At 43.5% G+C, this 26,436-nt stretch overlaps 1 protein-coding gene across 1 annotated transcript in view; it reads left to right on the top strand.

Annotated features, from left to right (window-relative positions):
* The window catches only part of GGT7 (gamma-glutamyltransferase 7), a 65,382-nt gene that overhangs the window by 16,780 nt on the left and 22,166 nt on the right, over positions 1-26,436 (top strand). The window contains exons 2-7 of the mRNA XM_030211924.1: positions 3,922-4,148; positions 8,247-8,398; positions 13,857-13,974; positions 17,192-17,259; positions 19,732-19,805; positions 25,400-25,593. Coding sequence (XP_030067784.1) covers positions 3,922-4,148; positions 8,247-8,398; positions 13,857-13,974; positions 17,192-17,259; positions 19,732-19,805; positions 25,400-25,593 — 833 coding nt within the window. The remainder of the gene's footprint in view (positions 1-3,921; positions 4,149-8,246; positions 8,399-13,856; positions 13,975-17,191; positions 17,260-19,731; positions 19,806-25,399; positions 25,594-26,436) is intronic.

The following is a 26,436-nucleotide window of genomic DNA, read 5'->3' on the forward strand; positions in this document are numbered from 1 at the left end:
TTGGACCAATCACAGCGCTTTTAGCTCTGCTAATGCGCTGGGATTGTTCAAAGTTTGTTTATTTTTTCAATTAACACTTTTTCCTGGCACAGAGCTGTCCTAACGAGAGGTCCAGACCTCTCGTTAGTTTTCCTGCCTTTTTCCTGCGTAAAGGCAATCGGAAAAGGTTAGTGCATGTCGTTTCAATGGGGTTTTCACACTAATTGCTCATCTCCATTCCGTTTTCGTTAGCTGCTACTGTCGTCGGAAAATAGGCTTAAGTGCATGGAAAGGATAGGAAATTCTTCCCTGAGGGCTCATTTAACGATGAAAAACGTTTAGTGCATCTGCCTCATAGAGTTTTAAATTTAGCCCTGTATTGTACAGGGTAGCCAATGAAGTTTTTGCAAAAATGGTGTGATGTGGTCACGTCGCTTGCAACCTTCTAAGAGTCTTGCTGCTGCATTCTGAATCAACTGGAGCTGGTGCAGGCCCTTTGTAGTCGGTTTGACGGTGGTTGCCTCACAGCACTTTTTTTTCTATTAAAGATTACACAGGAGGTTCGACAGCCAGGACCTTGACTTCTCTTTTATATTTTGTTGTCGTAATATAAGAGATCCAGTTGACCCCTGAGGCAGGCCCTTTGTTCCAAAACACGGCCATGTTGGGTCATTTTTATGTTTCTTAGAAATAAAGACTTTTTGATATGCTCCTCAAGTCCACCTCACCGTGTTGTTTGCTGCTCACGCTTGTGTGAGTGACTTTTCCTTCTTTTTTTTTTTGCTTGTCAGCTGGAAGATAACCAGGCACTGGCCAATATTCAGACTGGTGCCCAGTTTGCTGTCCGAACTTTATTTGCTTGCTTACCCCCCTGTTTACAAAGCTGCACAGCGGTGCCAACACAGCCCATTCAAAGTGAATGGGCTGTGTTGGCATTACTGCACCTGAAACCACTTCAGATCTCCTTCATGCACGAAACTCTTTGGTGACTTAAATACTCTTCACATATCCAAAGATAAGAACTATGTGAATGTCCACAGCCTACTTGCAGGGAATAAATTTGCCTTAATTATTGCAAAACCCAAACATCCGTGTATCTTGTTTCAATACATGTATAAATTAACTCGTTTTTGGGAACCCTCGGACGATACCACTAAAAGGCAACCTCATAAATTTCTGCCTAGTGGCTCAGCATCTCTTCATAGGGTCTTCCCTCAATTAACTATTAGTGCTGTTTATAATGCTGTGACAAACAAACTCAAAAAGTGCCAAAATTATATACGTGTTATAAATAAAGAACTCATAAAAAACTTATCTTGAGTTCTAGTCCGTGTCTCTCGCTGTAGCCTACAGCGAGAGACACGGACTAGAACTCAAGATAAGTTTTTTATGAGTTCTTTATTTATAACACGTATATAATTTTGGCACTTTTTGAGTTTGTTGTCACAGCATTATAAACAGCACTAATAGTTAATTGAGGGAAGACCCTATGAAGAGATGCTGAGCCACTAGGCAGAAATTTATGAGGTTGCCTTTTAGTGGTATCGTCCGAGGGTTCCCAAAAACGAGTTAATTTATACATGTATTGAAACAAGATACACGGATGTTTGGGTTTTGCAATAATTAAGGCAAATTTATTCCCTGCAAGTAGGCTGTGGACATTCACATAGTTCTTATCTTTGGATATGTGAAGGGCATTACTGCACCGGCAGTTACTAGTGTGGCTTTTAAACATGGGCCTTAGCCAGTTGGTAGACTGAATATCACCGCTAGCCGGTTAAGTATGGCTGCACTCAAGTTCTGTCCTTGGATAGCCCTGGCACTAACTGGTCAGTAGAAACAAACCAGGAGACAACCCACTGCAGTATCCAAGCAAACAGTACAAATAGCAGCAGTGATCCAAGAAAAGATGAGACAGCAAAAGTTCACTCAAACGTAAGTTTACTAGAAACTAGATCCAACCTGCCCAAGTTTCACATAACCTTCGTCAAGGGTCACACTGATTTCCAAATATATTCTCTAGTAAATGCATAAGTATCCAAGCAGAGAGTACAAAGAGCAGCAGTGATCCAAGGAAGGATGAGACAGCAAACGTTCACTCAAACGTAACTTTAATGGAAACTAGACCCAACCTCGCCTAGTTTTATAGACTCCTGAAGAAGGTGCTACGGCGCCAACACACGGCTATGTTGAGTCAACCATTTGCAATAAATATCATTGTTTAATCAAATTATACGTCTCCCCCATTGTTTTGATAGAGCCTATCTTCCCCACCCTTTCTTTGTTCCCTCCTAGTTTTGGATAACCATCAGGGGTCACACTGGTTTCCAAATGTATTCTCTGGTAAATTCATAATTTTCCAAGCAAACAGTACAAAGAGCAGCAGTGCTCCAAGATGGATGAGACAGCAAATGTTCATTCAAATATAACTTTAATGGAATTGTGCGAGACAGACAAGTTCTGTAGGACCTTTTTCGTCGGGCGCTGCCGTTTCCTCCCCTCGCCGTCCCCGCTGGCGGTTTGGGCTTCGTGGGTGTGGCTTGGGTCTCTTTCGGGGAGAGGGGGCTGGCGGCTTGTGGCGGCGGCTTCGGAGAGCGTTTTCCGTCTCGCGGATGGGCTGCAGAGAGTGCCTTCTCCTGCTTTGGACTTGGCCTGGCCTCGGGGTGGCATCCTGTGGTGTATCTCCTGTCGAGCTGAGCTCTCTTTTTCGTCGGGCACTGCCGTTTCCTCCCCTCGCCCTCCCCGCTGACAGTTTGAACTTCGTGGGTGTGGCTTGGATCTCTTTCAGGGAGAGAAAACTAACAACTTATAGCAGCAGCTTCAGAGAGCATTTTCCATCTCACAGATGGGCTGCGGAGGATACCTTCTCCTGCTTTAGACTTAATCCTACCCACCCTACCCCTCTACCCACCCACCCCTAGAGTGACATGTCTTATATAACCTCCCTATCAACCCACTCATTACTTTACCTCACCCATTTCTATTCTTCTATCACCTTCTCGCACTACTCCAACCAGAGTTACACCTAATCACACTGACCACCCTTCAACATCTTCTGTCCTTCTGTGACTGTTCTCTTGTGCTTGACTGCTTAAATATTTTAAATTTAAATGCTTTACTTTTTGTCTATTAGATTGTAAGCTCTTTGAGCAGGGACTGTCTTTCTTCTGTGTTTGTACAGCGCTGCGTACACTTTGTAGCGCTCTAGAAATGTTAAATAGTAGTAGTAGTAGGACCTCCAAGTGAACCACTTGTCTTACCTGACTAAAGCTGCTGTATCACATGGGCAGCAGACTCCCACGCCACCTTAAAGGGGACAGTGTGATCCCATTACCTCTATCTCATGTGCAACCATTACGCATTCTTTATTTATTGGGTTACGTGTAGGGCTGTCTCATTATGTGAAGTATTAATAGCAAAGCCAGGCCAACAGGTGGTTCAACAGAACAAGAGAATCAGCTGGTGGTGGAATTTTCCTGGGTGATTAAGCAAAAAAAATTAGCCAATCACCTAGCATCTTCCCACAACAACAATGCGACATTATAAACCAGCAGAAAACTGAGAAGACAAAATTGGAGATTAAGAGCTAATATCCAACAAAACCTCAGGCACAGTGTAATTTTCTTCTGAAGTGTGAAGTCCAGGGAAATAATAGTCTAGAATCTCACTCTCTCGGGCTTCCTATTAGGGCAATAAAGAGATGTTTTTAAAAAGAGAGAGAGCATGAAGAAAGGTCAAACGTAGGAGAGCAGAGAACACACTTTGACACACAACAGAGTAGACTACATCTGGTGTTCCTGTGATGGTGAGATCTCTGTTTTCTGGAGCTGGAACAGGGGAGAACGCTTGTACTGTATAGCGCACTTATCTGAAAGAGAAAAGAAAAAAAACTGGTGCAGTCTCTAAAACATTTCCTTTTACTTCTTGTCTGTCTGGGTGAAGATCCTGATTCCTTCTTGAAATCTGCTCGTCTCCAGCGCTTGCCATCATCCTCGTCAGAAATGGGGAGCCAGGACGTGTCGCCGTTGCGAGAGACCACCAAGGATCCTTTCGCGGGTGACTGCAGCTGTCGTCAAGACGGCCTCACGGTCATCATCACTGCGTGTTTTACCTTTGCTACCGGGGTCACTATAGCTCTGATTATGCAGGTGTACTTTGGGGACCCACAGGTAAGAACTGTTTGATTGTATTTAATGTAAGAAGATACATCATTTCCAGAGATAATTTAACAGGACTTTCTTCCAGTGGAGTTTATAAGACAGATGTTGAGAAGTGAGAGCCAGATGTGCTCCTTTACCAGATCATGGAATGCCTTGGCTAGTTAGAGGCTTGTAGATGGATACATGGGTGTCATGCTTTCCAGTCCTTTAGATCAGGGCTTCCCGAAGTGTAGGTTGCAACCCCAAGTGAGGTCACAAAACCTGTGCTTGGGATTGCAACCTGGGATTGCAGCTCTCCTTAGAAATGTCATCAGCCTGGCCACATTTTATATTTTGTAACATTTGGAGGGCCAAAACACACATCATTGTATTTTGCTGCATGTTTTGTCAAATAGCGGCAAAATATGACAGTGCATCATCCCCTCCCCAGCTTTCACCCAGTCTCGCATTCGCTCATGTAACCCCCCCCACCACCACCACCACCATCACCATCCTACACCCAGTTTCTCTCACTCATGTAACCCCCCCACCACCACCACCATCCTACACCCAGTTTCTCTCACTCATGTAACCCCCCCCACCACCACCACCATCCTACACCCAGTTTCTCTCACTCATGTAACCCCCCCACCACCACCACCATCCTACACCCAGTTTCTCTCACTCATGTACCCCCCCTCCCCGCCAGCCTTCACCCAATTTCTTTTCTTTCATCTGGTGTTGGCTGCAGAACAAAACAGCGGGATTCCTTCTTCCTCACTATGACTTGGCTCTCTGCAAGCCTGAGCCACCGAGAGCCGAGTCTTGGCGGGGAAGCAGGAATCCTGCTGTAAGCACCACATGAATTACCAAGTTTCCGAGGGCCAGAAAAAAAGCCCTTGTTGGGCCATAGGTTAGACAAGCCTGCTATAAAGGAAGGTAGGAGTTTTCTTCCAGTTACAGAATACTAGAATAACCGTGTATAAATAAATATACGTGCAAATAAACGCTTAGGCATGAGTACTTATGGTAGCCAAAGAACTGGAGTAGCTCGTGCATAAATACCAGAGATATGGGCATAACTTACAGGATGCTATAAGTTAAAATATGCGCTATGCTAGATATGTGCATATTTACAACAGCACTTAGAACATAAGAATAGCCATACTGGGTCAGAACAATGGTCCATCTAGCCCAGTATCCTGCTTCCAACAGTGGCCAATCTATATCACAAGTACTTGGCAGAAAACCAAAGAGTAGCAACATTCCATGTAGAACCCCAAAGAACAGCAAGATTCTGGAATCCTAACAAGGAACAACATTCCATGTAGAATCTCAAAGACTAGCAAGATTCCAGAATCCTAAAGGGTAGCAACATCCTATGCTACCAATCCCAGGGCAAGAAGTGGCTTCCCCATGTCTGTTTCAATAGCAGACTACGGACTTTTCCTCCAGGAAATTGTCCAGACCTTATTAAAACCAAGATACGCTAACCGCTGTTACTACATCCTCCGGCAAAGAGTTCCAGAGCTTAACTATTCTTTGAGTGAAAAAAATATTTCCTTCTATTTCTTTTAAATGTATTTCCATGTAACTTCATTAACAGGCTTATTTTCGAAAGAGAAGGGCGCCCATCTTTTGACACAAATCGGGTGTCCTTCTCTCAGGGTCGCCCAAATCAGCATAATCGAAAGCTGATTTTGGGCATCCCCAACTGCTTCCTGTAGCAGGGACGACCAAAGTTCCCGGGGGCGTGTCTGAGGCATAGCAAAGGCGGGACTGGGGCGTGCCTAACAGATGGGTGTCCTCAAGCGATAATGGAAAAAAGAAGGGCGTCCCTGACAAACACTTGGCTGACTTTACTTGGTCCTTTTTTTTTTACGACCAAGCCACAAAAATGTGCCCTAAATGACCAGATGACCACCGGATGACCTCCCCTGACTCCCCCAGTGGTCACTAACCACCTCCCACCCCGAAAAAAACAACTTTAAAAACTTTCGTCTTTTTATTTTTTAGTGGGATTTGACCCAGTCACCTCTGGATTGCAAGACCAGTGCTCTAACCACTAGGCCACTCTTCCAGTTCTCCATGCCACTCCACTCCCTTGAAATTTGGCCATCCCTGGGGGGGGCAGTATGCAGGTCCCTGGGGGGGGGAGGTATGTGTGTATCAGTGGAGGTATAACGAAGGCATGGACGTCCTTCTTTCAAACATTTTGGACGTCCTCAACTCCCCCCCCCCCCCCCCACAGGGATGGCCAAATTTCAAGGGAGTGGAGTGGAGGAGAGGCCTAGTGGTTAGAGCACTGGTCTTGCAATCCAGAGGTGGCTGGTTCAAATCCCACTATTGCTGCTTGTGATCCAAAATCCAAATAAATAAAGGGGGTGTCAGAGGCATAGCAGGCATGGACATCCTTCTCACAAACGTCCACATTTTGGACGTCTTCAACTGCCATTGCAGGGACGGAGGCATAGAAAATATCCAGTGTACCTGAATGTAACTCACCTTGAGCTACTACTGAAAAAGGTGTGAGCAAAATCTAAATAAATAGCGAAGGACATCCTCAACTGCCGATGGAGGCATAGTGAAGGAGGTCCTTCACCCATACTCTAAAAAAAAAAAAAAAAGACAAAAGTTTTTAAAGTTGTTTTTTTCAGGGTGGGTGGTGGTTAGTGACCACTGCATGCCTTTTTCCATTCAGTTAGTGCATTAGTTAGTCCACTGCAGTGCCCCCTAGGGTGCCTGGTTGGTGTCCTGGCTTGTCAAGGGGACCAGTTCACTACGAATGCTGGCTCCTCCCACGACAAAATGACTTTGGATTTGGTCGTTTTTGAGATGGGCGTCCTCGGTTTCCATTATCACCGAAAACTGGGGACGACCGTCTCTAAGGTTGACCTAAATGTTGAGATTTGGGCGTCCCCAACTATATTATCGAAACGAAAGATGGACGCCCATCTTGTTTAGATAATACGGGTTTCCCCGCCCCTTTGCGGGGATGTCCTGCGAGGACGCCCTCAGGAAAACTTGGGCGCCCCATTTGATTACGCCCCTCTAAGTGTCCTCTAGTCTTTGTACTTTTTGAAAGAGTAAAAAAAAACCGATAAACTTCTACTCGTTCTACAGCACTCAGGATTTTGTAGACCTCAATTATATCTCCCCTTCTCCGTCTCTTTTCCAAGCTGAAGAGCCCTAACCTCTTTATCCTTTCCTCATATGAGAGTTCCCTCTATCATTTTGGTCGCTCTTCTTTGAACCTTTTCTAATTCCGCTAGATCTTTTTTGAGATACGGCTACCAGAACTGATCAAGGTGAGGTCCACTTAGGCAGATTTTTGGATTTATGCATATTTCTGTGCACAGATGTACATATATGCCATTATTCTAGCTGTTTATGTGCATATGTTATATCACAGAAAGGTGGTATGTCAAATGCATGAGCCCTAGCTATAGCCATACCCATATTTGGTGCATAAATGATAGGGCCTTCTTCATAGAATTTACCCTAGAATGGTATAAGATCCTTTCTGAATGAGATCCATTGTACAGTCGTGCTTAGGTCCCACAGCTGGATTGTAGAAAGGTAGTATGGAATCCTGTATTCCATAGAGATCTGGGAGAGACGTGTTTTGGGTCATGGCTTCCAGGGTTTTGTACAAAGTTCTATAGATAGGTTCTAGAGACCTTTCCTTGTGCATTCAAAGGAAATGAAAATGAAGAAGTTTTAACAGACTGAGAGGTTTTTTTGTGATATTTGATTGTTCATTCAAAGTAGGGTGTTGTTGACGCCCTTAGAAAGATTGTTCTGGAGAAATGAGCGTGATGATGTTATCATATGGCTGTACTGCTAATTAGAAAAACTAAACATGTCAAAACAGATTTTATTTGCATATTGCTTACTAAGAATACTTTGTTATTTTATTAAAACACTGATTTTTATCTCTTCATTGGCCTACTTTAGGTAGCTTTTGTTGTTTTCAATATCTTTTTGAATATTTACAGTTCAATAATGAAATACAATTGCTTACTTTAGACTCCCAATAGCCATTTATAAGACCATGTCTGTCTGTCCTTCCTGCTTCTCAACCACAGGACAATTTTTAATTTAGTTTCAACATTATTTTTCTCCTAGGTCTTCCATCAAGGTGCAGTAGTCACAGAGTCTTCGTACTGTACCAAACTTGGCATTGAAGTGCTCAACCAAAAGGGTTCCTCTGTAGACGCAGCTATTGTATCAGCCCTCTGCTTAGGTATTGTGAATCCTCACACATCAGGCATTGGAGGGTAAGTCAGAGCAGTATTGTGAAGAGACACATTTACTGCCCTCTGATGGGCAGTGGCAGTATTGCATCCTATTTTACTGTGAAGATAGTAGGTCTGAACTTGTGGTCTGTATGCTTTCAGCTAAGGACTCTACCTCTGGGCTAAGGGAGCAGGTCTACTAGCTAGCTTGCAGAAGATCCTTGGATGCATCAGTTTGGTTGTTTATTGCCCACCTCTTAATGCATCTTCTTGTCCTGTGTGTGGTGTTTCTACTCCAGAAAATAATAGCTTTCCAGTGTTTGCTCTAAAGTTATACTCTGGTTAGGATCAAGTTCGTGATTCTTCCAGTAAGACCCAGAAACACCAAAGATAGACCATGATCAAGTAAATAATATCACAATCATTGTTGATTTAAGTCTTGAATTGATAACAAATGTGACTGTTGGGCAGACTGGATGGACCATTCAGGTCTTTATCTGCCCTCACTTACTATTTTGCTATATGTTACTATATCTTCAGATCAAAGTCATGTGACAGGTTAGTTTGTCTGTACTTGCTGTTAATACGCACTAAAGGTCTAAACTGACTAAATTTCTAAATAAAGTTTTGGAAGACCTCACGCTATAGTTCAAAAGTTTAGTGATCAGTAGGAAACCTTGGAACTCTCCAATAGTGTGTCAGTGAGAGAGAATTGCCTTCTTGCAGGTTTAGTGAGAATATTTGGACAATTTGTTTTGCCATAAGAACTGATAAGTTTTTATCATTTTCTCTGAAATGGTATGATTTCAGCTTATGAGATACTTAAATGCTACTAGGGATGGCTCGAGAGGTTGTGGTGCCCTACGCTAATGTTTGCAAGAGCAAAGGAAAACGTTCTCACTGCTGTGAATATAACAATAGCCACACTGGGTCAGACAAATTGTCCATTTAGCCCGGTATCCTGCTTCCAACAGTGTCCAAACCAGGTCACAAGTACCTGGCAGAAAACCAAAGAGTAACAACATTCCGGAATCCCAAAGAGTAACAAGATTCTGGAATCCCATAGAGTAGCAACATTCCCATGCTATCAATCCCAGGGCAAGCAGTGGCTTCCCCCGTGTTCTTCTCAATAACAGAGTATAGACTTTTCCTCCAGGAATTTGTCCAAACCTTTGTTGAACCCAGATACGCTAACCACTGTTACCACATCCTCTGGCAGTGAGTTCCAGAGCTTAACTATTCTTTGAGTGAAAAAATATTTCCTATTTGTTTTAAAAGTATTTCCATGTAATTTCATCAAGTGGCCCCTGGTCTTTCTACTGTTTGAAAGAGTGAAAAATCAATTCACTTCTACCCGTTCTACACCACTCAGGATTTTATAGACCTCGATCTTTGGTGCGTACATGTCTCCCAACCTAGAGCCCTCTGAGCATTTTGTGCTAACGCCAGCGCTAGTCCGCTGCTAATCATCTCTAACAGCAGCGTTTTGAGCATCGATCCACGAAGGCAGTAAACAGGCTTGGGCAATTGTATTAACTACCACCTAGGAGCCCTGAGGGATTATCTGATTGGCAAAGGTAGTAAAAACAAAAAAGATTTATATATACTGTTACATAAGTACGTAAGTATTGCCATACTGGGAAAGATCAAAGGTCCATCGAGCCCAGCATCCTGTTTCCACCAGTGGCCAATCCAGGTCACAAGTACCTGGCAGAAACCCAAATAGTAGCAACATTCCATGTAGAACCCCAAAGAGTAGCAAGATTCTAGAATTCTAAAGAATAACAAGATTCCATGCAGAATTTCAAAGTGTAGCAACATTCCATGTAGAACCCCAAAGAGTAGCAAGATTCCATTCTGAATCCCAAGTACATAAGTGTAGCCATACTGGGAAAGTCCAAAGGTCCATCGAGCCCAGCATCCTGTTTCCAACAGTGGCTAATCCAGGTCACAAATACCTGGCAGAAACTCAAATAGTAGCAACATTCCATGTAGAACCCCAAAGAGTAGCAAGATTCCATTCAGAATCCCAAGTACATAAGTGTTGCCATACTGGGAAAGACCAAAGGTCCATCAAGCCCAGCATCCTGTTTCCAACAGTGGCCAATCCAGGTCACAAGTACCTGGCAGAAACTCAAATAGTAGCAACATTCCATGTAGAACCCCAAAGAGTAGCAAGATTCTAGAATTCTAAAGAATAAGAAGATTCCATTCAGAATCCCAAGTACAAAAGTATTGCCATACTGGGAAAGACCAAAGGTCCATCGAGCCCAGCATCCTGTTTCCAACAGTGGCCAATCCAGGTCACAAGTACCTGGCAGAAACTCAAATAGTAGAAACATTCCATGTAGAACCCCAAAGAGTAGCAAGATTCTAGAATTCTAAAGAATAAGAAGATTCCATTCAGAATCCCAAGTACAAAAGTATTGCCATACTGGGACAGAACGAAGGTCCATCAAGCCCAGCATCCTGTTTCCAACAGTGGCCAATCCAGGTCACAAGTACCTGGCAGAAACTCAAATAGTAGAAACATTCCATGTAGAACCCCAAAGAGTAGCAAGATTCTAGAATTCTAAAGAATAAGAAGATTCCATTCAGAATCCCAAGTACAAAAGTATTGCCATACTGGGACAGACCGAAGGTCCATCAAGCCCAGCATCCTGTTTCCAACAGTGGCCAATGCAGGTCACAATTACCTGGCAGAAACTCAAATAGTAGCAACATTCCATGTAGAACCCCAAAAAGTAGCAAGATTCTAGAATTCTAAAGAATAAGAAGATTCTATTCAGAATCCTAAGTACAAAAGTATTGCCATACTGGGAAAGACCAAAGGTCCATCGAGCCCAGCATCCTGTTTCCAACAGTGGCCAATCCAGGTCACAAATACCCGGCAAGATCCCAAAAATGTAAAAAACATTTTATACTGCTTATCCCAGAAATAGTGGATTTTCCCCAAGTCCATTTAATAACGGACTATGGACTTTTCCTTTAGGAAGCCGTCCAAACCTGGTCCCTAGTCATGCGCTTAATAAGATTAGTCTAATCTCGTCTCTTCTTTAAAGTCTTGGCATTGAAAAAGCTGGTTCTTTTTACAGGGTTGCAGTTACCAGTTTTCATCTTGCATCATGTCTAAATGTTCCACTTGATGCTGGGGGGGTGGGTAAAATATGCCACTTGTAATATTTCAAGTCCTGGGCCTGCGGAAGGTTTGTAAACAAATAACTGAGGCAGCTTTAAGAACAAAAAACACCCTTTATTCAGGATTGTAATGAAAAACATAAACAAGTCTTACCCTGCGGGCAAAATCAACAGTTGAGCAACAAAATAGTGACAGTGTAGCTGGAGGGCCTGCTTCTTCCTGCTCTAGGCCTCCCTAGCCTCCCTGAACTCTGAGTTGTATCTTCTCTGGCTGGACTACGCCCTAGCTCTGGCTTTGTTAAGGTGGTCCGGTAAGAGAGTGTGTTTAAGGGGAACCAGGATTCTCTGATATACTCCCTCCTTCCACTATAGACTCTCCTAGGGATACAGAAATTCAGGCCTTGAGTACTACAAACAGTTTAGGCCAGGGCTGCCGAGAGACTTGGCTAGGCCCGGGGCAAGGCCGCCCCGCCTCCGCTCCCCCCGCTGCTGCAGTCTGTGGTCTCACCTGCCTCCACGGCTCTGGGCCCCCAGCATTCAAGGCGGCAGTCGCAGATCGCCTCTTTTCTGGCCTTCCCTCCCTGTGTCCCGCCCTCGTCTGATGTAACTTCCGGTTTCCACGAGGGCGGGACACAGGGAGGGAAGGCCGGAAGGGAGGCGATCTGTGACTGCCACTTCGAATGCAGGGGGCCCGGAGCCGAGGAGGCAGGCAGATGAGACCGGGAACTGCAGCGCCGGTGGCCTGACCCCAGCGCCGGGCCCCCCTTGGAGGCTCAGGCCGGGGAATTTTGTGTCCCCCCCCCCCCCCCCCCCCTCGGCAGCCCTGGTTTAGGCTTTCAGGATTATCCCTAATGAATAGGCATCTGAGAGATCTGCATGGATACTGCCTCCCTTGTATGCAAATTTATTTCATGCATATTCATTAGGGATATCCTGAAAACCTGACCTGTTTGTGGCACTCGATGCCTGAACTCCTGCATTCCTGCTCTTGGGGTGTTCAGGCAGAAAAGTTTTGTTTTTTGAAATATCATTTCAATGTGTTTTTGTATACCTTTGGTCACAGCGTTCACTGTTTCACAAAGTAACATGTATTATTATCAAACAAAGCAAAGTAAATATTTCCTGGCGTCCTGGCTGTCCATCATATTACTGCGCCTCTTCTCTGCATTCATCCTAGAAAATTATAGGATTTCAAGCCTCCTTTTTCAACTGAAGAAAATAAAAAAGTACAATGGAGACTTGAAAAGTAGGGTTGGGAAAAGCTATGTGTTTAGGGGACCGTCTTGTTATTGTTCCTGTGGTGGTGATAATGCAGATAGCAATGTTAAGGAGAAAATGACAACGCCAAACAAATCCAATTCCAATACTCCGTCCATTTTTCTGTTTATCCTTCCTCTTATATATTGTAAACAATACAGGATGACAGACCCAGTTCGTCTGCTTTCTGGCTAGACACTATCCAAGTATAGTATATTGATTTCCTTCTACTTTGGGGGTGGGGGGGGGGAGTTGTGAGTGGTGCTTCAGTAGCACCCCATCCCCATCCAACCTGAGGAACAGGAGCCTGAGCCGAATATTAAACCTGTTACCGAGCAGACCGACACACAGAAAGAGTACAGTCCTGCTCACATTTCTGATTCCCCAAAGGGTCTGTGTTAGGCTCCTGGAGCGACTGATGTGCTCCCATTAAAATGTCTTATATCGTGCTCTTTTGGGGGTGCTGATCTGCTTTATAACAGGACGTTATACTCTGCACTGTTTATATCATTGCCTTTGGCCATTTAATGCTCTGGGATGCTTGTTAATAATGAGTTGTATATTTAGGGGTCCTTTTGTTAAGGTGTGCTGAAAAGTGGCCTGTGGTAGTGTAGACGCATGTTTTGGGTGCGCGCTGATCCATTTATCATGCGCGCCTGCAAAAAATGCTTTTTTAAAAGATTTTTGACGAAAATGGACGTGTGGCAAAATAAAAATTGGTGCGTGTCCATTTTGGGTCTGAGACCTTACCATCAGCCATTGACCCAGTGGTAAAGTCTCATGTGGTAACCGGGTGCTAATGACCTACGCGTGTCAAATGCCACTTGGTGCGCCTAGCGGACGCGTGCCAGAAAATATAAATTATTTTTCGGACATGCGTATTGGATGCGGGCCAAAAATGAAATTACCGCAAGAGCCACGTGGTAGCTGGGTGGTAACTCCAAACTGGCGTGTGTTGGACGCGTGTAGACACTTACGCGGCTTAGTAAAAGGGCCCCTTAAACACTTAATCCCTGAATCACTGCGTAGTTTTGAAAGTCCTCTATATTATAACTATTTTGGAGTAGAAGATCAAGCCACAGACTACGTATTTTTTCATCCACAGAGGCGGAGTCATGCTGATCCACAACATCAGGACCAACGAGAGTAATGTAATAGATTTCCGTGAGACAGCGCCCTCTGGAATCCTGGAGGAGAATCTGAAAAGGGACTGGGAGGCACAGGTCAGGCAGTGTAACTCCTCTGTGTTACAATTGTTTTCAGTTTTCAGTCTGACTCCTTCCCTTCTTTCTCTTTGATTGGCCAGTGAACTGAACCGAAAGAGGAGGGCTAAGGGGAAAGAGCTAGTGGAATGATTATTAGTACCTTGATTTGGAGGTTAAGAGGAGCAGGAGGGGAAATGGAACACATTTTTTTTTTTTTTTTTCTGAGATACAGTATATGACAAATGTAATAGGTTAGTCTTATTCATTTTAAGGGTACTGGGGAGGGATGGGTTGGGAAGGCTGTTTATTTATATATTTATAGCTTTTGCCTTGTCATCGGTAGCTGAAGGCATGTTACATACAATCTTGGGGGGGGGGGGGTAATTTTATAACAGGGCACCTAACATAGTAACATAGTAAATGACGGCAGATAAAGACCTGTACGGTCCATCCAGTCTGCCCAACAAGATAAACTAATTTTACATAGTAATTCCCTCTCCCTTTCTGTTTTAACATTTTGCCTGCAGCAAACTTACAGCACAAGGCAATGATTCCTTTAAACCAGAATCCGATTCCTCCCATTATGCAATATAGTACCACTCTCCCCTGCATTCCTCTTAAAAAGGTGTCATTGTGCGTACGAATCCCACCCTCGTCGCCAAGATGTACTGCTATGGATTTACATCCAGTCTCACTGACACAGACTACTCAATAATTACCGTGGATTATTTTGGATTCGTATTAGATAAATGAAACGTTTATTAGAGTTGCTAAATTGTACAATGATTAAGGTATATACAATGATTAGTTATATAAACAATCATTACATCACTGGTCTCTACATCTAAGCAATGCTAAGAGTTCTTAGACCTGGGCTATGAAACACAAGTGCTTATATTGTACCTATTTTATAATGGCAACATAGGCACCTATGATATTGACAAGCTCTCCTATTCCATACCCGACTGATGCCGAAAGAACCCATGAAAGCAACAGCCCCCCCTTCCCTCCCCACTTCCCCTACCTGCTTGAATCCAAAAGAACCAGCAGTGGCAGCAGCCACTCTAGTACTCATTCCCGCATTACCCAGATTTCCCCGGTAAGAAAGAGGGGTGGGTTCTGTGCCTGCAGTGGCTTCTTTGGTTTCAGGTGGGAGGGGGATTAGATGGACCTGTCAGTACTAGTTGACAATTATTTCCAGCCAGCAGGCAACACAGTAGATGACATGATAAAGACCTGCATGGTCCATCCAGTCTGCCCGACAAGGTGGCCAGAGCTGCACCTGCCACTCTGTGCAGGCCCCAACCACCCACGCTTAAACACTGGTTGTCAAGCCTCCACCACGAAACATGATGGAGTCTTGTTGGTTATAACCATATATCGTCCACAAGTATTGCTGACCATATTCAACTTACCAGTCAAGATGTCTTCCCTTCCCCCCCTGAGCTGCCCATAAGTTGGAGATGGTTGGCTAGCACTGGCTGATCAGATCTAGGCCTGCTATTACCTCAGTAAGATTTATTTGGGCAAATTAGGTGCCTTGCACTGAACTCAACACTGGGTGCCTAAATTCTTCCCAGGCATCTCCCACCCCACCCCATCTGATTAACTTTTGGCTAGGTAACCTGCCAACCTGAGTTACCCAAGTAACCTCTGCCAGTGCTGAAATTAAACTGTGCCTCCGGAATGCCAATGCCACCCTTTTTTAACCATTAGAGGAGCAAACCTGAACTGTAGGAGTTTGTCTGGGTAACTCCAAAAGTTAGATGAACAATCTCTTGAAAAGGGCCTTCTAGAGAAAATTTCTACTGGGTGCTTTTGAAGGTTATGATGCAAACTCTGGTGAAACTAGTTGACCTCTGAGTAGTCAGTGAGAAGCCCAAATTCAAACTGTTGTGTTGTCAGAAAGTCCACGAAGCTACCGTTGACTTCTTAGAAGCCAACACAGTCTCTTATTGGTTCAGATGCTTCAGGTGATTAATCTTGCTGATGCCACATATAGAAACTTTCTTGAACGTCATATGACTTCCTGCCTTTTCAGCCTATCAATGGCCTGGAAATGTAGCAACCATGTTAGTATGGTAGTAACACCTTGTCAGATTAGCAGCTCTTCAACTATAGGCCGTACGAAGGGTAATTCTATAACTGGGTGTCTACATTTATGACCCACGTGCGCGTATAAATGTATACAATGCCGGCCCTTTTGTGGGTAAGCGTATGCTAATGCGTATAAGTGGCAAGCCAGGCACCAACCATGTAAATGCAAGGGGGAATTCACATGGGCAGGATATCAGCAGTTTTATGCATGTAACCTACAGAATATTGTAAACTATAGGCATCCTTGCTGTGTTTAAGGTGTTCACTGTTGGCGCCTAAATGCAGGGGACGCCGATGCCAAGTTACACTAGTGTTCTATAGTGGAATCTGGGCATCTAGTTCCAGTTCATTTTATTTGCTAGACCGCTTGGCTTAAAATGATAAGAACACAGCGGTGTATAACAGTAAAATATAAACAGAAAAAGAAAAGACCTCCAAAAATTAGATAGACAAGTCCACTCTTTCAAGACCAAACAGTCCAATAAAACAACCAAATCAAAATATTAAAACAGTTTTTCAGAAGCTGACTCCATAGAGGCTACAGAAAAATAATAAGCTTTTAACAAGGTGGCATTATAGAGTAGGCCTTCACCGCATGGCATTGGGGAATCTCGAGAGGGCCCCCCAGTTACAGACAAGCCTCCTAAACGCCAGGAAATCCCCTCACAGATCATTATTATATTTCATGCAGTTGTTTTGTTTATGGTGCAGTGACTATGTGTCCTGAGTCAAAAGAAGAATTGCTTAAGTCTCCCACCAGCAGAAAGTTCAAAGAGATTACACAATTTCAGACAACCTTTATAGAAGGGTTGGGCAACCTCGATCTTCGAGGGCTTCAACCCAGTTGGGTTTTCAGAATTTCCCCAATGAATATGCATGAGTTCTATATGTATACAATGCAGGCAGTGCATTCAAATAGATCTCATGCATATTCATTGAGGAAATCCTGAAAACCCGACAGTGCTGCAGCCCTTGAGGACCGAGGTTGCCCACCTCTGCTTTATAGAATCCAAAGGTCACTGTCTCCGCAGTCTCCCTGTTACTGATGTGATAGCCGATGGTGGTAAGTCTTAATTTTGTAGCCACTGGGCACATGACTGAAAGAGCTTTTTCTCTTGGTTTTGTGTCTTGTGACCAGCCTGGCTTGTTGGTTGGGATCCCGGGTATGCTGAGAGGAATGCATCAGGCTCATCAGCTGCATGGAAGGTAGGAACATCTTGTTCCTGGAAGCAGGTCCCTCTGAAACTTGCAAAAGAATGAATACATTTAGCTTCAATAGTGTTTCATCCTGTTTTCACTATGATGTACGAGTTTTAGGAACAACCTGAAAGTTTCTGCTTGTGAAATATCCTCATTAGGACTAACATGGTGCGGGTTTTTAACAGCATCCCTTACTGCTGAGCCATAGTTAGGAGGCATATGTGTAGAGTTTCCAAAAGGGTACCCATCCCACTCTTTCACCGTAGGATACTGTCTCTCCCCCACCCAGCTCTCCCTGTTTCTCACCTAACCCACCCCACTCTCTTCCTGTGAGACTGTCATTGGAATGCTTTTGTGTTTCACATATATTCTGATATTGGTCAACATTTGCTCATTTCTGATCGGAAGAAGGTAATTGCCTTCGAAAGCTAATCAAAAAATGTATTAAGTTAGTCCACTAAAAAATTTGCTTTTCTTTGTTTTGTTTTATTTCTGTTTATTACCATAGGATACTAAACTCTTTAGCTATGGCAGTGCCGTATTGGTCGACTGGTGCTATGTCGACATCTGGGACCCATTCCATATTCAGCTGCCATTCCATCCATTACTTCTTGATTTGGGGTCTTGGGTCAAAAAAAGGTTTGGACCCTGGAACAAGAATATGTTGCTTAGGCAAAGGGATTAATGGACCCATGTTGCCTCCTTTTTGGCTTTGGTTGATGTTTATTTAAATTTTTTTTTTGTTACATTTGAACCCCACGTTTTTTCCCACTCATGGCAGGCTCAATGGTTAAGTGACTTGCCCAGAGTCACAAGGAGCTGCCTGTGCCGGGAATTGAACTCAGTTCCTCAGGACCAAAGTCCAACACCCTAACCACTAGGCCACTCCTCCACTCTTAATTATTTATTCCAGTAACTGTGCTAATAACAGCCTTCACTCTATCTAGAAAGTTTCAATAAATTGCCTCAGATTTCAAGACCCTTTTCCAGAGTGCGGGCATTTACTGGTTAAGAACCCCCGGTCTAGAGTCTAAAAATACAGGCCACTGCTGCCTGTTATTTAGTACCGGGCTATATCCAGAAGAGGCTGACCGCATTTCAGTGGCTGCTTCAGTGCCAAAAACAGCCCAAAATCCGCATTCGACCTTGTTTCTGTTCTGTGTCCCACTTCTTCCCTTTCTCCTTCCCTCTTCCCACCCAAACATAAGAAGTCCCCCATCTCTGCCCCCCCCTCCTGAGCCTACCTTAACCACTCTAGTGGTCTAGTTGCTGGTCAGGAGCCATCTTGCGTCCAAACTTTATACACTGCCTTACACATAAAATAGCAAAGCAGTTTACAATTAATCATAAATATAATATAATACAAGGAAAAATAAAATACATTTATCACAACAACAACACCAACAACAAAAAAAGATAGTTTTATACATTTTTATAGAACTGTTCGGTGGGGTGGAGATGATAACATTATACTACAGATAAGCTTTATCTGATGCCTTTTCCTGACTATGATTATTGAGTTTAATTATCAAAATGTCAGAAAAGGGGGGCTGAGAGGACTTATTGGTAAAAGAACAATGGCTTCCAGTTTCCTTCTGGATACAATTAAAAATTTTGACGCTGGTTCATCAGATATCTAATAACAGCTTTGCATTATTCCTTTATCGGTTTTTTATTCCTTATTCTCCTACCCATCTCCTGTGAGCTTCCTAACAAAATCTGTAGTTATCGTAAGGTTCGATCTCATGTCGCAAGAATATCTTGTTTTGAAGTTTTAGAGCCATCACTCTGGAATTTGATTTCCTCTGAACTTCGTTTTGAATTATCTTTTAAAAAACCGAAGTCTCTCTTGAAGGTCCATTTCTTTACAAAAGCGTTTCCCTGTATTACTTCCTGAATTAACTCTAGCAGGATGCTGCTTTGTGATCCCCCGAAACGGCAAGATTATACCTGGCCTTGTCTTGTTTCTTTCCACGTCCTCCCTTCCTTATGGTGTAAAGTTTTACCTTGGTCTTCTAATATATCTGTCTTATTGTGTCTTCCTTTCCTCTTTTCTGTTAATGATTTTAATTACTTGTTGTAAACCATTTAGATATACAGTATTTTTATAGTCGGTATATTGAGTAAAATTTAAATGTGGAAATGTGACTGAAAGATGATTGAGGTGTTTGGCTCTAGGATGCCTCCCAGCATAGGAGCCATCTTTTCAAAATTATTGGGGGTGCTAAGCCCAATGGAAATGACCCCTCCCTGGACACCCACAAGGAATTTTCTCAATATTGGGGGGTGCTCAAGCACCCACAGAGTCGGCTCCAATGCCTCCCAGCCTCCCACCAGCCCTGCTTGGGTACCCTACAGTTCTCTGGACTTTGTAAGTTCTGCTGTAACCTATATATGACTCTTCTCCCTAGTGCAGCAAGCTCTAGATCCTAGGCTGGACTGGATCTATTTTCTGTGCCGTTCTCTTTTTCTTTTCAGAATGCCATGGGCAAAGAAAATGGATTTGGTTGCAGCTGTTGCCCGGAACGGATTCAATGTCACACACGACTTGGGTGAGTACAGAACTGCCTGACAATACCTTTAGGTGCAAGAGGAGGCGGATAAAACCTCTGAGGCCAAAGGGGCTTTGTGAGGAAAGAAGCCGTTCTGCATAACCCTACATTGTTCCTGATGAAGAATTGGCCTTTGTCACTCCTCAGGAGAGCTGTGGTCCCCCTCAGGGCCACTTTAACCAGTTATGGGACCCCGGGCAAGTTTTTGTGGATGGGTCGCCTTTTTTATTTTGTCCAGATTGCCCCTCTCCCAAATTACGCATTTGATAAACACTGAATCATGTTCCAAGATAGAATCATCTTTAATTTTTACTTTGTCACGTGATATCAAACATCTCAAGAAACAGAAGTACCTAATCTAAAGTTGACAAACAGCCGGGACAAATACGCTGTGAAACCAAAGACCGCACAGCTACCAATGCTGTACACCACTGATCTAATGAGGAAATCACATTTCACTGTATATCATATCATATGTGTGAGATATTACTATAAAAATGTAAAAATTGGAAGTAAATACATCTTAGGTGGAGATTTTGCAACGTGGTGACTGGACTTGCATTTTAATGCTCAACTATTTACCTAATTCCATCATGACAAAACTTTCACTGCAGTTTTATGGACAGGACGAAGTGAAACTGACATAAAAAAAAAATATCCAACTTGCTTGTAGGTCATCTAAATAAAGGTTATAAATGGTCCTAAACAATTCTCTTCCATGGGGCATGTACAGTCTTAGGATGTGCTCTGTCAGTGTCCCCTCTAGAAATGTTAAATAGTAGTAGTAGTAAAGCGCTACTAGGGTTACGCAGCGCTGTACAATTTAACATAAAGGACAGTCCCTGCTCAAAGAGCTTACAATCTAAAGGACAAGTGAACAGTCAGTCCGATAGGGGTAGTCATATTGGGGCAGTCTGGATTTCCTGAAAGGTAAGCGTTAGGTGCCGAACGCAGCATTGAAGAGGTGGGCTTTGAGCAAAGGCTTGAAGATGGGCAGGGAGGGGGCTTGGCGTAAGGGCTTGGGAGGGTTGTTCCAAGCATAGGGTGAGGCGAGGCAGAATGAGCGGAACCTGGAGTTGGTGGTGTTGGAGAAGGGTACTGAGAGGAGGGATTTGCCCTGTGAATGGAGGTTTCAGGCGGGAACGTAAGGGGAGATGAGGGTAGAAAGATAGTGAGGGGCAGCAGACTGAGTGCATTTGTAGGTAAGAAGGAGAAGCTTGAATTGAATGCGGTATCTGATAGGAAGCCAGTGAAGTGACCTGAGGAGAGGGGTGATATGAGTAGATCGGTTCTGGCGGAATATAGCTCTAATATAGCATTACTTATTCAAATAAAATATTTGCAAATCTTTATATTTCTTGCTCTTTTATTCTCATCTTCTACTTTTTTATTGTTCTTTTTTTCCGATTCCACCTAACTTTCTTTCTTTCCTGTTCTTTACGTTTTACTTTATATTTCCATTTTCCACCTTTCCTCTTGCCTTGGATTTTTGTATTTCCTTCTTCCCTTACCCAATCTATGCTGTCAGACTTGATTCTAATTGGATTCTTGGAATGATTGTGTCTTTCCTATCTTTCGCTGCAGGGGGAATTGAATGGGCTTCTTCGCATTCAGCTCACGCTGATCGGTAGCTCTGCATCGTAAAACGAGCCCTGGGACTTTTTGGTTTTTTTTGGTGTAAACCACCTAGAGTTGTTTTTCAAATTAGGTGGTATATAAAATCACGTAATGGCCCTGATATTCAGACCACAGGAGAAGGCTGGGCTTTGAATATCTGGGGGAGAGGGGTTCAGGCGGGTTTGAAGGTAACTGGCTATGTCGTTATTCAGACATAGCCAGTTATCTTTAAACTGGGTGAAGATATATCAGAGTTTGATGCAGGCAAATAAGTCCACCAAACCCGGTTTAAAAATCCATGGATAGCTGGTTATATTGTGTGATATAACTGGTTACCGCCAGCCACTAACCATGGATATTCAGTGGAGGATAGCCGGTTATTTTTATTTATTTTTCTTACATTTGTACCCTGCGCTTTCCCACTCATGGCAGGCTCAATGCGGCTACATGGGGCAATGGAGGGTTAAGTGACTTGCCCAGAGTCACAAGGAGCTGCCTGTGCCTGAAGTGGGAATTGAACTCAGTTCCTCAGGACCAAAGTCCACCACCCTAACCACTAGGCCACTCCTCCACTGTTGCTACTATTTGAGATTCTACATGGAATGTTGCTATTCCACTAGCAACATTCCATGTAGAAGTCGGCCCTTGCAGATCACCAATATGGCCGCGCAGGCTTCTGTGAGTCTGACGTCCTGCACATACGTGCAGGACGTCAGACTCACAGAAACAGAAGCCTGCGCAGCCTTCTACATGGAATGTTGCTAATGGAATAGCAACATTCCATGTAGAATCTCCAATATGTATCTATTTTATTTTTGTTACATTTGTACCTTGTGCTTTCCCACTCATAGCAGGCTCAATGCGGCTTACATGGGGCAATGGAGGGTTAAGTGACTTGCCCAGAGTCACAAGGAGCTGCCTGTGCCTGAAGTGGGAATCGAACTCAGTTCCTCAGGACCAAAGTCCACCATCCTAACCACTAGGCCACTCCTCCACCCAGCTGACTATCGGCAGATAGCTGATTAAGTGCTATTTAACCGGTCAGCATCTGTTCTGACCGGTTAAATAACACTAAATATTGGGTGGAATAAACATAAAACATAGACAAACTAGGCAAGTGCCTAGCGACCAAGTGTAGGGGGGCTGTCAAATGGGCTTTGGACTCAGGAGGCTAGAATGTCAAATCACTGGATTTTTTTCAGGCTTCTACAGATTTTTAAGACCTTGAAATGCAAGGTTGATAGGCTGATTAGCTGCAGCCCAAGACAGTGGATTACAAGCATGAAGGTTCATAGTACGACAAACATCTGTAGATTGTGTCAGAAGGATCTGGAAATGGTCGCTCATCTCACAGCTGGCTGCGAAGTTCTGTTTATGTTTATTTGCGCATTTGATATGTCGTCAAATTTGGACATACCAAGTCCCCTGTGCCTTTGTGATCTCAAAGGATGGATTTTACAGTTTAACTACAGGCTGCCACTCTCCCACAGGTATTGCCCTGTGTCTTCAGCACTAGTTCACAATACACATAGCAACCACTGAGAACGCTTCTCTGAATCAGGAAGAGTCAGCCCAGCAGGGAGGAGGGATGGCAGCCGTGTGCTGAGTAATGCATGTGGAGCATAATTCATGGAATTATTTTCAACCCTTCTGCATGTGTGTGCGCACGCATGCGTGTATATGTATGAATGTTTCCTTGTACATGTGCATGCCTGCATGTGTGTGTATGTCTCTGTTATGTTTGTACATAGGTATGTGAGCTGTACTTTGTGTGTGTGCTTCTCGGTGTGGATATGTGTGTCAATATATCTGTGCTTGTCTGTGAGCAGGAAAGAAGAGGGGCTAGGGGAGCAATTCCCTAACCGCTATGTTTCAAAGTATCAGCTGCTAGAACTGCCTCTTTGATAGCAATGCATTGGGTCATTTTGGTTTTCTTTAGGGGGGGGGGGGCTTTATTTAACTGAAATCCACAATCTAAGCTGGTCCATTTTCAATCCTGATTTTTCTTTTTCTCCTCTTCCCCTCCCCTATGTCAAATTTAGCCCCATTCTGTTAAATTTTCAGAGTGATTTTGCACCCAGACAGTCAAATGGACAGATATTCTCAGTTGCTTACCATCATGGAGTACCGATTGCGGAGTACCCCAGGGTTCACCTCTCTCGCCCATATTATTTAATCTGATGGTGATCCCCCTTGCTCATGCCCTATACAAGCGTAATCTTAATCCTTTTCTGTATGCGGATGATGTCACCATTTACATACCGTTCAACTCTAATCCAACAGAAATCACTGTTGCAATAAAGACTAGTTTAAGCTCAATAGATGTCTGGGCATCGGCATTCAAACTCAAAGTCAACAAGGAAAAAACGCACTGCCTTATTCTCTCTTCTCACCACAAAACAAACCTCCCTTCATCCATAAAACCCCCGGAACATACTCTCCCAATATCGGACAAACTGAAGATCCTTGGAATTACTATTGACACCAACCTAACCCTGGAGAGCCAAGCCTCTGCCATCACGAAGAAAAGTTCCATGCAATGTGGAAACTCAAACGGATTAAACAATTCTTCCCAAGGGAAATTTTCTGTAACATAATTCAAACAATGGTACTATCACATGTTGGCTACTGTAATGCCGTATATGCGGGATGCAAAGAACAGATCTTAAGGAAACTCCAGACCGCACAGAACATGGCAGCTAGACTCATTTTCGTAAAGACAAGAATTGAAAGTGCTAAACCCCTATGCGAAATACTGCACTGGCTACCAATCAAGGAACGAATAGCCTTCAAAATGTGCACTCTGGTCCACAAAACAATCCATGGTCTGGCCCCAACCTAAATGACTGAAATTATCGACTTACCAACTAGAAACATCATCGAATCATCAAGAACGTTTCTAAACCTGCATTACCCAAACTGTAAAGGACTAAAATACAAATCAACATATGCATCTAGCTTTTCCTACATTTACACCCAGCTCTGGAACGCATTACCTAGAAACATTAGAACTGTGAACACCCATCTAAAATTCCGAAAAGACCTCAAGATTCACCTCTTCCGGAAAGCCTACCCAGCAGATCCGAACTCATTCATGAACAATGCATCACATCTATCAAACTAAGAAATGAACAATACCCCTTCCACATAATCCTATTACTTCAAACTGTACAAATTTTACCACTCCAGTTATATTTAAGTGTACTTCTACCCTTAACCTACTCTGTATTGCTCCCCGGAGACTTAGCCTCATTGGGATTACTTCTCTCTAAATGCTACTATATATTCATCCCAGAGTTGTGGAGGAATAGCCTAGTGGTTAGTGCAGCAGACTTTGATCCTGGGGAACTGGGTTCAATTCCCACTGCAGCTCCTTGTGACTGTGGGCAAGTCACTTAACCCTCCATTGCCCCAGGTACAAAATAAGTACCTGAATATATGTAAACCACTTTGAATGTAGTTGCAAAATACCACAGAAAGGCAGTATATCATTTCCCTTCCCCCTTTCCATTTTCCAGAACCTTATCAGCATCCTTGCACCTACTGTTACTCTGTTTTCCACTCTGTATATATTCCTGGAGTTGGTACTCTCCTCTCTGGAATCTGTAAGCCACATTGAACCTACTGCTATGCGGGAAAATGTGGGATACAAATGTAATAAATAAATAAATAAAGAATCTCTTTCCAACATTCAGAACAAAAGTGGGCTCAGAAATGTTAAAGTTTACATGAACAGAATATCGATCCCTTGTGACCAAGGGCTCCAGATCTGGCTGACAGAGTTGATCCATTTGTTTACAGGCTATGTGGTCTTGTTTTTCTTAGAGAATGCAATTGGGAAATTGGAGTTGCATGGCCCTGCATACAGTGGGATAAACCCGGGACAAGATGAACCCTTTTGGATAAACGATGACCATGCTGAATATTAGTTGACCTTAAATTTCTATAATATGGTTCTTCTCTTTACTGGTTTACAGCTCAGGCTATTACTGAAGTCAAGGACCAGAACATATCCGAGAAATTTCGAGAAACCTTCTTTCCAGGCAGTCAACCATTGTCACCTGGAATGTTTATGAAGCGCCTAGACCTGGCAGCCATCTTTAAGTCTGTTGGTTCAGAGGGGGTTTCAGCTTTTTACAACAGTAACCTGACTCAAGAGATGATAGCGGAGGTGAGAAGTGTTGTTTGCCTTTATTGCGGTTTCTGATGCTTTGTGTCATTTTACGGTATGATGCAGGGCCAGTCACAGACATGGTGACCAACTGGCTCTATTTTTTTAGGCTGGTCCAATCCAGGTTTCTTCAGCTTCCTACATGGACTTGTGGTTTCTGCTTTTCTTATGGAAATCTGAACAATTGGGAGATCTCCCAGTGGTTGGGGCCAATGATGTCTTATCAGATGGTCCACCCAACTTGCACCCCAAATGCAGGTTTCTTGACCCCGTTTGAGGTCACGATCTAGAGTTTGGAAAGCTCTGCTGTAGTCCATTATCACCCTTGGCTTGCTGACACCAAAAAGCTGTATTTACTGGCATTTCTAATAAAGATTTGCTGACTTCATTCCCATGGCTGGTCATCATTTGTGTCATCCTCAACTCATCTTGGCATAAATGCGGGCACCAGTTCTAGAATTGCCATGACAGCTTATGGGTATAGTGGAATATCTACGCATTCCTATATATTCAGCAGCATGTTCTGTTCCTAGAGCACCACTGAATGTATCATTTGAAATGTCTCCATTACAGTATGCTTCAAGTTTTTTCGTAGTCAGACCAGACGAAAGAGAACGAATCAGTGGTGCAGCCAAACTAGTGTGGCAAAATGGTGAACTTTCCAGCATATGAATTATAATATTTCATGAAGTGTATTTCTCTAGTTTGGTTAGCAGGTGGAGCATGTTTTATGTTTAAAGCTTTTACAGAAAAAAAAATGAATGTTCCTTCTTTAGTTTAACACCAAGAGGAAGTAACCTGCACTGATGTGGCCAGCTACTTTTAAAAAATATTGTTCTGGGC

The sequence above is a fragment of the Microcaecilia unicolor genome, chromosome 8 (genome assembly GCF_901765095.1).
Source record: "Microcaecilia unicolor chromosome 8, aMicUni1.1, whole genome shotgun sequence".
Classification (NCBI taxonomy): Eukaryota; Metazoa; Chordata; class Amphibia; order Gymnophiona; family Siphonopidae; genus Microcaecilia; species Microcaecilia unicolor.